The sequence below is a fragment of the Mus musculus genome, chromosome 8, assembly GCF_000001635.26.
Source record: "Mus musculus strain C57BL/6J chromosome 8, GRCm38.p6 C57BL/6J".
Taxonomy (NCBI): domain Eukaryota; kingdom Metazoa; phylum Chordata; class Mammalia; order Rodentia; family Muridae; genus Mus; species Mus musculus.
In genome coordinates, this window is record NC_000074.6 from 23182443 (window position 1) to 23196648 (window position 14206).

The 14206-nt window shown below is 45.2% G+C and overlaps 1 protein-coding gene across 2 annotated transcripts in view; it reads right to left on the bottom strand.

The window, feature by feature from the left end:
- Positions 1-14206, bottom strand: part of Gpat4 (glycerol-3-phosphate acyltransferase 4) — a 37189-nt gene that overhangs the window by 11178 nt on the left and 11805 nt on the right. For both annotated transcript variants that reach the window (XM_011242104.3, NM_018743.4), the window contains exons 2-4: positions 8274-9250; positions 2087-2156; positions 221-521 (exon numbers count right to left, since the gene is read on the bottom strand). In XM_011242104.3, coding sequence (XP_011240406.1) covers positions 221-521; positions 2087-2156; positions 8274-8438 — 536 coding nt within the window. In that variant the 5' untranslated portion in view covers positions 8439-9250. The remainder of the gene's footprint in view (positions 1-220; positions 522-2086; positions 2157-8273; positions 9251-14206) is intronic.

The following is a 14206-nucleotide window of genomic DNA, read 5'->3' on the forward strand; positions in this document are numbered from 1 at the left end:
AAAAGTAGAAGAAAAAGCAAAAGAAAAGAAAGGAAGCTATTTCAGTCTGACATGTAAAGAATGTAAGAGACGGTGCCCAGTGCGCCCTTCCAAGGGTGAAAGGGACTAGCCGTGGGGAGAAACACTACCCTCCTTTACAAACGGGAATCACGGCAGTGAGGCAGATAAGCCGTGCACAGAGGTAGGGCGCCGGCATCCGGCCTCCAAGGCCCAGCCTCACCTGAGTGGCAGGAGGAAGCAATACCGAATCAGCACTCCTAAGCCCCAGAGGATGGTAAGCCGCAGGCTTATGTATTGGAAGTTGTAATTGGTTCTGCTCAGCAAGTTCCAGGACTCCAGCTCCTCTGCCGAGAATCTCTTTGTCACTTCATCATCCATGATAGTCTCCATTCCTTTCCGGCAAAAGTAGAAGATGTCAGAGAGCTCGAACTCGGGTGTCTTATCCAGAGCTTTACTACTACCACTTCGACGAATTTCTTTGATTTCTTCTTCCAGAGAAGTGGGATCTTTTGCAATGATTCCTGAAAACAAATAAAACAAATGAAGAACAACAAAAAGAACCCAAAACCAAAAAACAAACAAAACAAACAAACAAAAAACCAACCCCAAACAATATCCATAGTCAGGTGGCAAGCTACAAGGGAACATGTCTATAGACTGTGCTCTGTGTTTGACAGGACAAAGGATACAGGTGCCATGGCTGAGACTTAATACACTCTCTCCAGAGTTTCATGAGCAGAAAGAGGTGGCCCCCACTTCAACAGTGCTGAGATGTGCTGAGGCTTTAAGCGGTTAGGTTCTACCATGTTTCAGTATCGAATCTTCCACTTAGCCTCACACTAGCAACACTATTTAAACTAAGTGCGTCACTTATACACACAAAAGGCATGAATGTGGGAAAGAGATTTATTGGAAAGAAGGATTTCAGCAGAAGAAAGGGAGATGAGACAGGGAAGTAGGGAGGAAAGGTCAAAATTCACTGTATATTAATGAAAGTATCAAGGAATAAAAGCCAACAGGTGTGGTAGCAAACGCCTGAATCCCAATACTCAGGAGGCATAAGCAATTAAATCTCTCTGAGTTTGAGGCCAGCCAGGGCTACAAAGGCAGACCCTGTTGTCAAGAAAACAACACTTGACAAGAGTGTAAGACTAGCCCATGGGATTAGGTCATGGGACCCATGTTCCCAAGTAGAGAAGCACTGTCCTTGCTCTGATTGGGTGGGTTCTGTGGGGTCATTTACTCCCACATCAGATTGGGATTTTGGTGGGCTTCTGTTTGCTTGCTTTGCTTGTTCTCTCGTTTGTTTGAGACAAGCTCTCAGTAGCAGTAGCTGGCATTGAGCTCACTACGCAGCTAAGGATGCCTTTGAATTCCTTGTCCTCTACTGCCATCTCCCATCTGTTGGGACCACAGGCATGTGCCACTGTGCCCAGCTCTTTAAATCGGGTTGTGTGTAAAAAACAAGCCAGACACCTTCCTATTGTCTTGGGGCACTCCTTGACACTGGAACCAACTTTCCCCTCCCTCCTGCCTTTTACACACTCCTACCAAGTGCTGTCATTTGCCAGACAGCAGTGTAGCCAAGGGGCCCTCACCAATGGGAGTCTACTTCTACCCAGGTTTTCTTCTCTCTTGTGTTTGTGAGAGGGGGAAAGTGAGAGGAGTGAGAGAGAGAGAGAGAGAGAGAGAGACTAAGTGTGTGTGCGCGCATGCAAGAGTCAGGGAGAGGTGCCTTTCCCTATCACTCTCCACCACAACACACCTTTCCTAGGGTCACACTGAACCTGAGGTCAGGTGACCGCTAGACTGGCTAGCCTTTAAGCTCTGGAGTTGCCTGTCTCCACCCATCAGCCCTGGGATTTTACAGGGGTATGGCACTGAACATAGGTTTTCACGGGTCTGGGGGTCCGACCCATGTAAACGCACAGCAAGCCATCTGCCCAGCCCTTGCCTGGAGGTCAAACTTTTTCTTCTGCAAAGTACCTTCAGGTATTTTGTTACAGAAAACTGTGCTAAGAGTCCACAAACAGTGGCATTGAGGGTGTTACTTCAGGGCTCCTGTAGACAAAGGACCTAAGCTTACCGTTGGTGTAGGGCTTGTACAGCTGGTGGTTCCTCTCCTTGGCTCCTCTCTCCATTCTCAGGGTGGCCCACTGTGGAGAGAGATGGTAACGTGACAGCAAGAGTGACAGTCTTCATCAGTAACCCACCTTGGGAGCCTCCAGCTTGTAAGCAGGAACACATACTAAGTTCCCATGAGTGCAGAGCTAAGTCAAGACACCCAGGGTGCTTGCTTTCCTCACTGCTTAGACCTGCCTCCAGGCACTGAGAACTGGCTAGTTAACCCTGCCTCCTTAAGTACTCCTTTCCCCTGCGCGATGCCCACCGCCATCATTTATTTGTGTGTAGGAGGTTGGGGGCAGAGGGGGGTAGCTGGTTCTCCTCTCTCTTCCACCATGTGGATTCTGGGGATCAAATGAACTAAAGGACCTGTGCACGCCCATGAAACAGCAAACTCCAAGAACACAGAAGTAGATGCAACTGGTGATAAGCCAGAGGGCCAAAGAGTCTGGGAGATAAAAATCTAAAGGCCTTGCCTCATCCCCAGGCAGCTCTTTTACCTCAGGGTTCTTCTTCCTCCCTGGTGACTTTGGTGGACTTTCTCTGAGTCTGTGCTCTTTACCTGATCCCTCAATCAATGAGAATACCCCAAATACACTCAACTTAGTCAACCAGATTCATTCCAACTTGAAGCCTGATTTATGTACTGGTGGAGACAAACTGACCCCTTCCCAAGATATAGAAAACATCCCGTCTAGAGTGCTATGTCACAAGTTATTTTTGGGACCTCTCCTGTAAAGTAACAGCAGCAGGGAGCTGTTACTATACTTCTCAATAAACCTCAGCTTGCTTTCTCCCAATTCTGTTGTTCTCTCTGTTTTCCATAGTGAGACAACGAAATCAACAACTCCAGCCAGAAAACCAGCGGTGCTGGTGGAGGGCTACTGTTTGCTGCAGGAGTCTCTCCACTGAGTTCTCCTAGCTCTAGAATGCTGGGTGTTTGCTGCCGTTATAGCTGTGGTCCTTCCCCTTCGGCTTTCGTAGAAAATGTGTCTATCTTTAGACAACAATTAATAGAGAGATTCACGCGGGTCAATGTGCTGAGACTAAATGACTGTCTGATTATCAGCCCTATGTGGGGCGCCTATCCATATCCTCAAGGTCTCAAGGAGCATTGCAGATGATGGAGAGTAAGACAGCGCTGTGAAGGGCTGCCTGCTGGGGGTGGTGTGGCTGCTGCTGCACTCATGCGCTCACTGTGGCTATGGTCACCAAATCAAGGCAGTCACACTGCAGCATGGACACAGAAAAGGCTCACGAGACTCCACCCCTAGCTGAGGAGCTATGAGGAGCTAGCTACTGGCAGATTGATGGCGGCTAGGGAAGAATGTGTTACTTTTCTTTGGGGTGTGGTTGCTGGGAGGCAGGCCTTGCTTAGGTAGATGGCCCCTGACCTAATTAACTCAGTGGGATATAAAAAAAAAAATGAGGATGAAGGCGGGCAGAGGGAGAACATGCTGTCGGGGTCACGTGGGGACGGACGGGAAGTTTGGGGTGGATACAATCGAGATGCTTGCATCCATGTATGAAGTCAAAGAATAAACTGTTCTTCCCGTCACCTCCACTGTCAGAAATCATCCTCATCTCCCACGCCTGACCTTTTCACTCCTTCCATGTAAGGCAGGAACTGTAACTCCTTCCCAGACAACAAACAACACTAGAAAGTTTACTGATCAAGGTTAGGTTTCAGGGTTAGCTGAGAACCCCAGTGCACTGCCTCACACTGCCCCGCCACCTCTGCAATCCTGTCTTCAGCCTCCATGCTCATACCACAGTTTTCTGTAACTTTCCAACAAATTCGACTGCAACCAAACACTGACCAGACTTCAAGACCTCATTGACTCCTTCCATTTGGGTAGCAAAACTCAGCATATTTTCATCTTGTTGCTTATTTTCAGGCTCTTTTTCTTTCCCTCCCTTCAAATTATCTTCAATCCAATTGAAAGTCAATTCCTAGAAATTCCACTCCAAAAATATTACTGCCACTGTATAGAGAACACCTGAAGCAAAAACCTCCCCAAACAGAAAACTACTTTAAGGAAGTCACGGACAGGCATGGGCCTCCTCTCTGTGGCAGGTGGGTAAGTATTTTCTCCTGATAGGATGTAGAATATAAAACAGCTAACTAGCTGCTCAGCAACATCAAAAACACAGGTCAGTGTACTTGAACTATCAGAGTTTTAATGATCATCATGAAAATTAATAAAAAGTGAAAATGACTAATGAGATGAAATGACATGTAGACATAAAATGTATGTCCACACTATTAACATAATTATAAATTATGAATGTCAATTGTCAAAGACTGAAGAGCAATATGCAACAACAATAAGATATGTAAACTACAAGACATGCATGATTATGATTTTGTTGACATTATGGTATTTGGTTATCTACTACTATATAAAGTCACTCCAAATGTAATGGTTTAAAAACCCCACTATTAAGCTGGGTGGGCATGGTGGCATGCACACCTTTAATCCCAGCAGAGGTAGGAAGAGCTCTGTGAATTCAAAGCCAATCTAGTGAGTGTAAGGCCTGCAGAGGCCAAATGATGACATCAGATTTCCCTGGATCTTGAGCTCAGGCAACTGCAAGCTGCCCGATGTGGGTGTGGGAACCAAACTCAGGTCTTCTGAGAAAGTAGCAATCAGTCAACCACTGAGCTATCTCTCTAGCCCTTAAAGTGTATTTTAAAAACAAAATTATGAGAAGGACTTATTTGCTCAGTAGCACAGCAAATCTGGCATGCATAAAGATTCAACATTCAACACTCTACCCACCAAGGAGTTTACCTGGCTATCAACTTTAAAACATCCGAAATTAACTAAAGCCAAGCATCTGAGAACACCTGGGAGGAGGGCGCTTCCGCGACTGGAGTACTCCTCAAGTAACTGATGTGCAAAGTCCCACCCTAAATCTGGATCATTTGAGGTTGGAAGAAGCACCCATAATCTGAGTCACACCTCTGGGGCAGCCTACATAAAGGACTTGGAAGAAGACAGCTTTTGCTTTTTGCCGCTTGCCCTGTCCCTGCTGAGTTCATCCGTCCTGCTGGGGCAGTGTTCCTTCACTGGTGTCAGAACACTCGCTGCAGACCAGCTGAGACATTCAGCCAACTGCACTGAACTAGCAGATTCTTGGACTGTCCTTTGATAGATGCCATTGCTGGACTAGCCAGATGTGCCGGCTAGTTTTATGTCAACCTGACACAAGCTAGAGTCATCTGAGAGAAGAGAGTCTCAAGTGAGAAAATGTCTCGATAAGGTTGTAGGCAAGCCTGTAAGGCGTTTTCTTAATTAGTGACTAACGTGGGAGGGCTCAGTCTATTGTGGGTGGGGTCACCCCTAGGATGGCAGTCCAGGCTTAACAAGCACGGTGTGTGTGTGTGTGTGTGGGTGTGTGTGTGTGGGGTGTGTGTGTGGGTGTGTGTGTGTGGGGTGTGTGTGTGGGGGGGGGTGTGTGTGTGTGGGTGTGTGTGGGTGTGTGTGTGTGTGTGTGTGTGTGTGTGGGGGTGTGTGTGTGTGGGGGTGTGTGTGTGGGGTGTGTGTGTGTGTGTGTGGGTGTGTGGGGGTGTGTGTGTGGGGTGTGGGGGTGTGTGTAGGTGTGTGTGGGGGTGTGTGTGTGTGTGGGTGTGGGTGTGTGTGTGGGTGTGTGGGGTGTGTGTGTGTGGGTGTGTGTGTGTGTGGGTGGGTGTTAAGCAGCACTGCTCCCCAGCCTGTGTATGAGCTCTTACCTCTCGGTTCCTGCTCTCACTGCTTCTGATGGACAACTGTTACATGTAACTGTCAACTCCTCCCCACACTGTTTTTAGTCATGGTGTTTATCACAGCAATAGCAACCCTAGCTAAGTCACTGAGCCTGTAACCCACTTTAATTCTCTCTCCCTCTCCCCTCTCTCAATGTATGTATGTATGTATGTATGCACATATGTATTCACGCAGTCATCTCTGTTCCTCTAGAGATCCCTGACTAACCCAGTCCGTATACACGTGCCACAGAGCACACAAGTGGAGGTCAGAGGACGACCACCTTCAGGGAGTCTCTCTCTCTCTGTTCACCATATGGGTTAGGGGACAGGTTATCTGGCTTGGCAGCAAACACCTTTACCCACTGAGACATCTGGTTGGCTGTCCATATTCAGGAAAGGATATACAAGTCTTCTAGGCTTTCTGCCTCCCCTAAAATTATCCAAGATGAATTAAGCACTTAAGGGGAGCCCTAGATTTGCAGCTCTGACTTCTGTTTTAAAAATGGCCATTTCTAGGGGCAGGAGAGGTGACCCAGTGCTTAAAGTACCTGACACACACGCACCAGGACCAGAATTCGGATCCCCAGAGCCCACGTGAGTGCCAGGTAGACATGGTGGCCCCTCTGAAACGTCAGCCTCAGATGTCAGGGATAGGATCTAGCCACATACTGGCTAGAAAGAGCAGGTGGACATCAAGCTCTGGTCTGACTGAGAGCCCCTGCTTCAATAAGTAAGGTAGAAGAGCAACTGAGAAAGATGAGTGTCACCAGCTTCAGGCCCCACACACACTCGTGTACCCACACAGTCAAACATCAGCTCTACATTCTTTTTTTCTTTGTTGTTTTTGTTTTTTCGAGACAAGGTTTCTCTGTGTACCTCTGGCTGTCCTGGAACTCACTCTGTAGACCAGACTGGCCTCAAACTCAGAAATCCACCTGCCTCTGCCTCCCAAGTGCTGGAACTAAAGGCGTGCGCCACCGCTGCCCAGCTTCAGCTCTACATTCTTGACATACTCCCAGCATGAGTCTACAGCAGCACCACTCCCGGCAGCCCACAGGTGGAAACAGCTCCTCAGTGGATGGATGCATACGCAATTCACCGTGCAGGCCCCACACAGAACACAGAAGTGCACGGATAATGGTTGCCATGCAGACAGGCGATGACAGCACCAAGTCAGAGAGGCCAGAGAGAAGCGTGCATGGATTGTGTATGACTCCATCCACACAAAACACTAGTTCAGACCGGTTTTGAACTAGAAATCCTCCCCAACAGTGGGACTGTAAGAGCTTCTTTTCAAGTGGTAACAAGTAGCTCTACGAGAGGCAAGAGGCGGCGGCTGTGCAACCTGAGCAAACTCAACCCACCCGGCTGGGTTTATATTCTGCTTATTTGGCCTCAATTATTTAAAAATACTTTTTAACTATGTGTGTGTGTGCATATCTGTGTCTGTGCACACAGGTGCAGGTCCCACAGAGGCCTGAAGTGACCGACAGTTATGAGTCACGGCTGTGAGTGTTGGATTTACATGTGGGTCCTCAGCAAGAAGCAGGACATGCTCTTAACCCCTGTACTCTCTCTCCAGCCCCACCTTATTCTTGTAAGGACAGTAAATACCACAGAGTTCAAAGGAGCTAAAGGAAAATGGAAACAATAAAGACTGCCGAGTGCTTGAATCCTTGGCTTGAAGCAGCAAACCAAACCACAAAAGCCTGTAAGATACCACATGAGTAAGTGCATCATATTATCATGGTATTACTCAAAGGTTGCAGTTTCAGCTGTGGAAAAGAATTCCTGAGAATTTGGTAACTATTTAAAACAGATCCTGCAACTAAAGTAGCTAGCAACTCTTTGTCTAAATATTAGTCCTGTGGCACAGATCAACTTCTAGGAGATATTGCTTCTCATCTGCTTCCATTTAACACAACCAGTTCTCTTCAGCTGTACGTTAAGTTCTGACATAGCCTCTATTTTTTTGGAAAATAATTCAAATGCTCTTTTTTTCTGTGCATTCTTTTTTTTTTTTTTCCTTTTTTCTTTTTTCCTTGAGACAGGGTTTCTCTGTGTAGCCCTGGCTGTCCTGGAACTCACTTTGTAGAACAGGCTGGCCTTGAACTCAAATCCTCCTGCCTCTGCCTCCCAAGTGCTGGGATTAAAGGCGTGTGCCACCACTGCCCGGGCTCTGTGCATTCTTTTTGCATGAATGTAAGACTCTACCTCAGATTACAGTGAGAGAGGAAAAATGAGCCCATAAGCAGCCTTATGTCCTACTACCTGTTCTGCATGTGGCAATGTCCAGTGTCTAAGCCCCACTCTGTGACACAGAAGGTAAAAGAACCATTCTTTCTGCTAATGTCCTTCTCTTCCCAGTGAGGAAACATATCACAGAAGTACAACTTACCGCAAAGATCTTTAGCAGTGTTTTCATGTAGAGCTTTCGGATACCAAAGGACACTCCAAAGATGGCAGGGACGATGATGAAAACAAGCAGCAGGGTGAAGAGGACGGTCAGGGAGATACCCAGGAGGTTGACAATCAAGCTATCAAAAGGTAGCAACAGGAACATGGTGGAGGACGCACGTCAGGCTGGTGCCCTCTTTTCCACACACAAACACGTCCTTCAGATGGTCCCTTCAGATAGCACAAGCCTTGGAAAGGCAGCCAGTCCCTCACGGGTGACAAACTCCATCTCAAAGTTCATGTCATCCAACTGCCTGAATAGAGCTCTGGCGCAGAACTGCAGAAGGGTCACAGGAGCACCCCAGAAATGCCAGGTCTCCCGGGCACAGATGACAATCTGTGGTGAGTAGGCTGGAACAGCACCTGAGTCCTGAGTGTCCGGGCAAGCGAGCGGCAAGGGGCAGCTTTCTGTTCAGCTATGTGGCTGCTTCCAAGGTTTTACTTTCCTCCTGCCCCAAAGCATTCAGCGGGTAAATTTGTCCTAAAGATCTGTATTGTCAGAAGTACCAAGAAGAGTTCGCCTTGGTGCCAGAAGAATCCTGAAACTCCAGTAGACAAGGGTAGCTGCTGGCACTTCACACCCAAGGCTGCCAAACGTCAGTATGTAGAAATTAAGTAACGTTTACTTAAAATTCCTTCATAAGCTAAAACTGAGTTCACTGTAAAGAGTTCATAGCTGGTCCCATGCTCCCTTGAGGGGGCTCCTGATGCTGGCTGACCCAGGACCCTCCTACCCAGAGAGCCCCAGCCTTTGCCAGTAGCACACAGAGGCTGGCACAGAACGTCTCATGCTGCCTGTACTGAGCACTGTTCCAAACACGCCTGGCATTGGTGTCCTCCGATATTCTTCTCCCTTAAGGCAGCCTTCTCAGCGGTGACCTGGGTTCTTGGCAAAAGGCTGTTTACATGCTGCCAGAGCTGGGGGTGGAAACAGAAACACCATTAGTCACACAAAGCAAGAGAAGCATTAATGTGCTTCCTTCCATATGTGTGACAAGGGACAGCTGGGAGCCCACAGGTTGCTTCTCTATCATCAAGGTAAAAAGGCAGCAGGCAAGCAGATACAGCGTGGGGGAAAACGGACATTCCAGTATTCCACAATGAGTGAAGCTGGCCGTGCATGCCAACTTTCTGATGATGAACATTTTGAAAGGTAAGGGTACAATATGAAATGTCAATGCCCTAACTTGTCCCATAGTTACCCAGAGTTCTTTATAACAGATGTACTGCAGGACTAACTTTGTACTCTTCCTAGTATAATTCTTGCTGACACAGGACAATCATTGGTTCTGTTCCCTCAGGACCAGGCAACAAAAGTTAAGGCATTGTTAACAAGGCACACTCTTCATTTGCTTCTTATTTTGTCTTAATTAACTTGAAGGAGAGTTCTATTGGTAAAAACAGAGCTCTCCCAATGCTTTGCAGGGACATAGTTTGCAACTGTAAGAACATATCAGGATTAAGGTAATCTGTCTCCTAAGGCTAGACAGTACAAATTTCTAGTAATTGTGTGTTAAATGCTACTACTTTACATGACTTGGTACCAACAAAATTCCTAGAAAGAGAACTGTATAGGAAAAGGAAATATACATTTAAACTTTTACAAGATAAGTATCACATTTCTTCCATAGAAACCAAGCCCTTTCAGTCCACTTCACTACACTGGCTGCTCATAAAATTCTAGAATTATTTCAAATATCTCATGAAAGTAGTCCAATATATAGTGCTTATTCCAAACTATAAGTTACCAATGCAAGTTCCTGAACTTGGGAGCATCCTATCAAAATTTTCTAGCAAAAATTTTTGCCATGTGGTGCTGGGGACAGACCCCAGGGCCTTCCTTGACTATGTTGGGCAAGTGTTCTCTAACAGAGCTACACCCAGCCACAGGGAGGGCTCTGGTTCTCCAGGAGTCATAGTCCAGCTCTGTCCCAAGCCACAGTCCAGGAAACCAAATAGGTACTGACTTCACCACCAATTCTGACCAATGCTTTATGAACCAATGTGTGCTATCTCAGGGCTGACAAAGTAGCTTAGTGGGTAAAGGCACTTGCCCTCAAGCTTAAGGCCTTGAATTGTTCTCCAGGACCCACATGGTACAAGCAAAGAATTCCCATATGCTGTCCTCTGACTTCCAAATATGGTACATGCATGTGTACAAATGTACAAACAAAATAAGTGTAATAAAAATGTTATTTCATCCGACTATCTCCTTCCTGTCAGCATATTTTGTTTCCATTTCCCAATTAGTAACTGAAACGAGGCAGACACAGACTGGGTTCTCCTGCATTTGATTCTTCTACGTGCACAGTTAGCTCGTGGTCAGATGCTAACATAAACAGAACACTTCAGTGTCACCAATCACAAACAGCTGTTCCTGCTTCTCATTACCACTTCTTCCACTTTCAAATTATTGCCAATATTTGCTGAATGCTTACAACACAAAGGCACTATGGTAAAAGCATTACCCACACACCATCCTCACTTACTCTCCTAACAACTCCACTTACAAACGAGCTGGTAAAATTTAGGAGAGTAATTAAACGTCCCAGGGTCAGACAACTTAGTATAGCAGAGATCCAGAGAAGGGCCCATCAATCTCATCTCATGCTCTTTAACAACACTTACGGCTTCCTACATCCCAAACTCTCCTGAAATAACCAATCAGCACTGGTACCATAGGACTGCCTACAGAGAAAGAAAAACCACAGGGCAGATCTGGAATTAGAATCTGCTCTTCTCAGAATCCAAGTACATGTGTGTTTTGTTTTTTTCGTTTTTATAAACTGCCTAAACTCATTATACATGCCAGATTTCTAACCACATCCCCAAAGTGATTGAGGAATTTGCGTCATTGTGTGCCTCACACCTGTCAGAGCCTAGCCTAATGCAAGAAGCCACACCTCCACTCCACCCTCTATCCCCCCACCCCCACCCCGTTCCCCTTGACCAGCAATCCCATGAGAAGATGCAGCAAGAGCCCTCTGTCCCACTGGCCAAGGTTACCTCCAGTTCCACGGGCCCAGCATGACTGTCACATATCAGATTTGACCCCACACGTCAAAGTTTTGAACATTTTTCTTTGTATCACAATCATCTGAGAATTCCCAAGGTTATTCTGGGTTCACGTCCCCAAAACATTAAAATAAACACATGTAGCAACACACTCATTTCCTCACTTAGACAGGAGTTGACCAACCACACAGAGCTGGCTATGGTTTTTTTTTAATAAGGCTTTGAGCTTGGTATGGTTTTTATAAGCTTAAAGAGATGTGGGAACCAGGATGTGTGACGGAGACCATGGCTTGCAAAAACCTACAATATTGACCATTGAGCCTTCACAGAAGTGGCTTGTAACTATCCTTTTCCCCCCATGAGAAACAGTGACCTCTCCCCTTTTCTTGCCCCTCTTAGAGTACTTGCTCATGAAAGCTGGACTCCAAACTAGAGAACCCTGAACTAGTCTGACAAGTTCTCTGGCCAACACCAATACTCATGTAAATTCTTAGAAGTCAAGAAAACAATACACAAGCTGCAGTTATAAAATAACTTCCTGAAAAGCCTGGAGGATTAGTAGAAATAATAAAGGCAGATGAAACCTTAAATATCAGAAAACTGCTCATTTAGGAGCAGCTATTACTTTGTCTCAAGTAACACACAATACATTCTCTTAAGGGTGTGTGGTAGGGAAGTCATTAATTAGCATTTTACTTAATCTCTTAGCTTCTACAGCCAGACTCCTGCCAAACACTGAGAATCACTCTACCCCTACTCAACTGTTTCAGAGAGAAAGACAAGAACCAGCTAGTTCTGAACCTGTCAGGAAGGGCGCGTCACTGTAGTCAGAGACAGCGGGTTACTGAGCCAGCTAAACTTTAATCCTGAGTGGCAAATCTGGGCCTCTTAGGGCTCCAAATGTCCTCAATTCTTGGAGGGACTAATTCAATATATACACATTAGACAGATATTATGTTAATAGTCAGTAAACAAATATCCTATAGATAAGAGTTAAGTGAAAAAGCAAGCACAAAGTCACGATTTCAAACTTTCATGATGGCTAAGTAGGAAAAGATGGTAGAAAATGATGGGAAATGAATTATTAAAATTCATTTAAAACTCTATGCCAGTTCAGATCTATTCACAGGTATGTGGCAGGAGCTACTACCACTCCTAAACACAGAAATAAATATTTTCAGAAAGCATTCTGAGAAATAACATGTCTTCTTCATCAGGTGACCCATGACCATTAGAATAAGATAAGAATGATAACAGAATATGATAGTTATCATATGGTAACTCTAAAGAAATAATAAAAGTGCCCTTTTATTAAAAATACATGGTGAAGGCTGGTGGGATGGCTTAGTAGAAGTGCCTGCTGTACAAACTCAATGAATGACCCAGTATGATCTCCAGATAGAAGGAGAAAATGAACTCCAAAAGCTGTCTGATCTTTACATGTCCATATACATGCCTGCACATGTGTACATGAAAACTGAGTCCAAACACTGCCCTCTGATCTTTACATTTACATGTTCACATACATGCCAGCGTATGTGTGCATGTACACACATACTCACAAATTAAAATTTAACTTGCTTAGGCCACATAGGGATAAATGAACGTTCTAAACACATAAAGTGCAATGCTTGTCACAGATTAAATATTTCATACCATCCACCACCCCCGTCAGCAAAGAGCTGTCTGAGTTAGCTGTATGTGTCAACTTTACACAGCCTTCGGACTTCACAGGTACATCTGTGAAAGGAAGTATCACTCAGACTAGACGACTTGAGGGCATGTCTGCTGAGGACTGTTTTAACTGTTAATCAACACAAGAGGGTCAGTCTATTATAGTTAGCACCATTCCCTGATCAAAGACCCCTGGGTTGTATAAGAAAGCCAGTTAAATGAGCAAGCCAGCAGGGAGTCTACCTGTTCATGTTCCTGACCTGACTGCCCTCAATGACTGAACTATAACCTAGAAGTTTAAGTCAAATACACCCTCTTCTTACCTACAATTGCTATCTACCACAGCAATATTAATACAAGTAGAGCAGGACCAAAAGAAAGCTCAACTTTATCTCGAGTGTGGACATCAAAAGTAACCTTAGAGGTAAAGGTATTTCATGGGACACAAAATCCAAGCAAAAAAGAAAAAGAAAGAAAAAAGAAAATAAAAAATACATCACACCAGTAAGCAGCAAGTACTGCATTTCAAGAGAAGAAAAAAAGATAAGTATAAAACAACAACAACAACAACAACAAATGTGATTTGAACTTCTATGGTAAGCCAGGTGTGGTAGCCCATGCATGTGGTCCCAGCACTCAGGAGGCTGAGGCAAGAGGATGGAAGTTCAATTAAATAATAAGTTTGAGAAAAGCCTAGAAAACATGACAGTGTCTCAGAAACCCAAACCAAACCAACCCAAACCACAATCCCAACCCAACCCAACCCAACCCAACCCAACCAACCAACCCAAACCAACCAACCAACCAACAGCACTATGGTAAATTTTACCAAACCACTGTGTTAACAAAAACTATAAAATACCCTCAAATGTCACTGGTTAAAGAGTTAACATGATATGATTTCTTTGAAGAGTAACTTAGCAATTGTCATAAAGCTTAAATGTGGTACCTTAAATCCAGCAATACTACTTACAGAAGAGTCTACTAAGAATAAATGAAAGCAATAGTTCTCAACCAGGGCTGAGATTTTTATACCCCTTGAGAGCATTTAACACTGCAGCTATGTTTGGTTGTCATAACTCAGAACAGGGATACTACTAGCACCTGGTTGCATGAAGCTGGGATGCTACTAAATATGTCAGACACAAGATTTCCCCACAACAAAGAATCACCTTGTCTAAATAT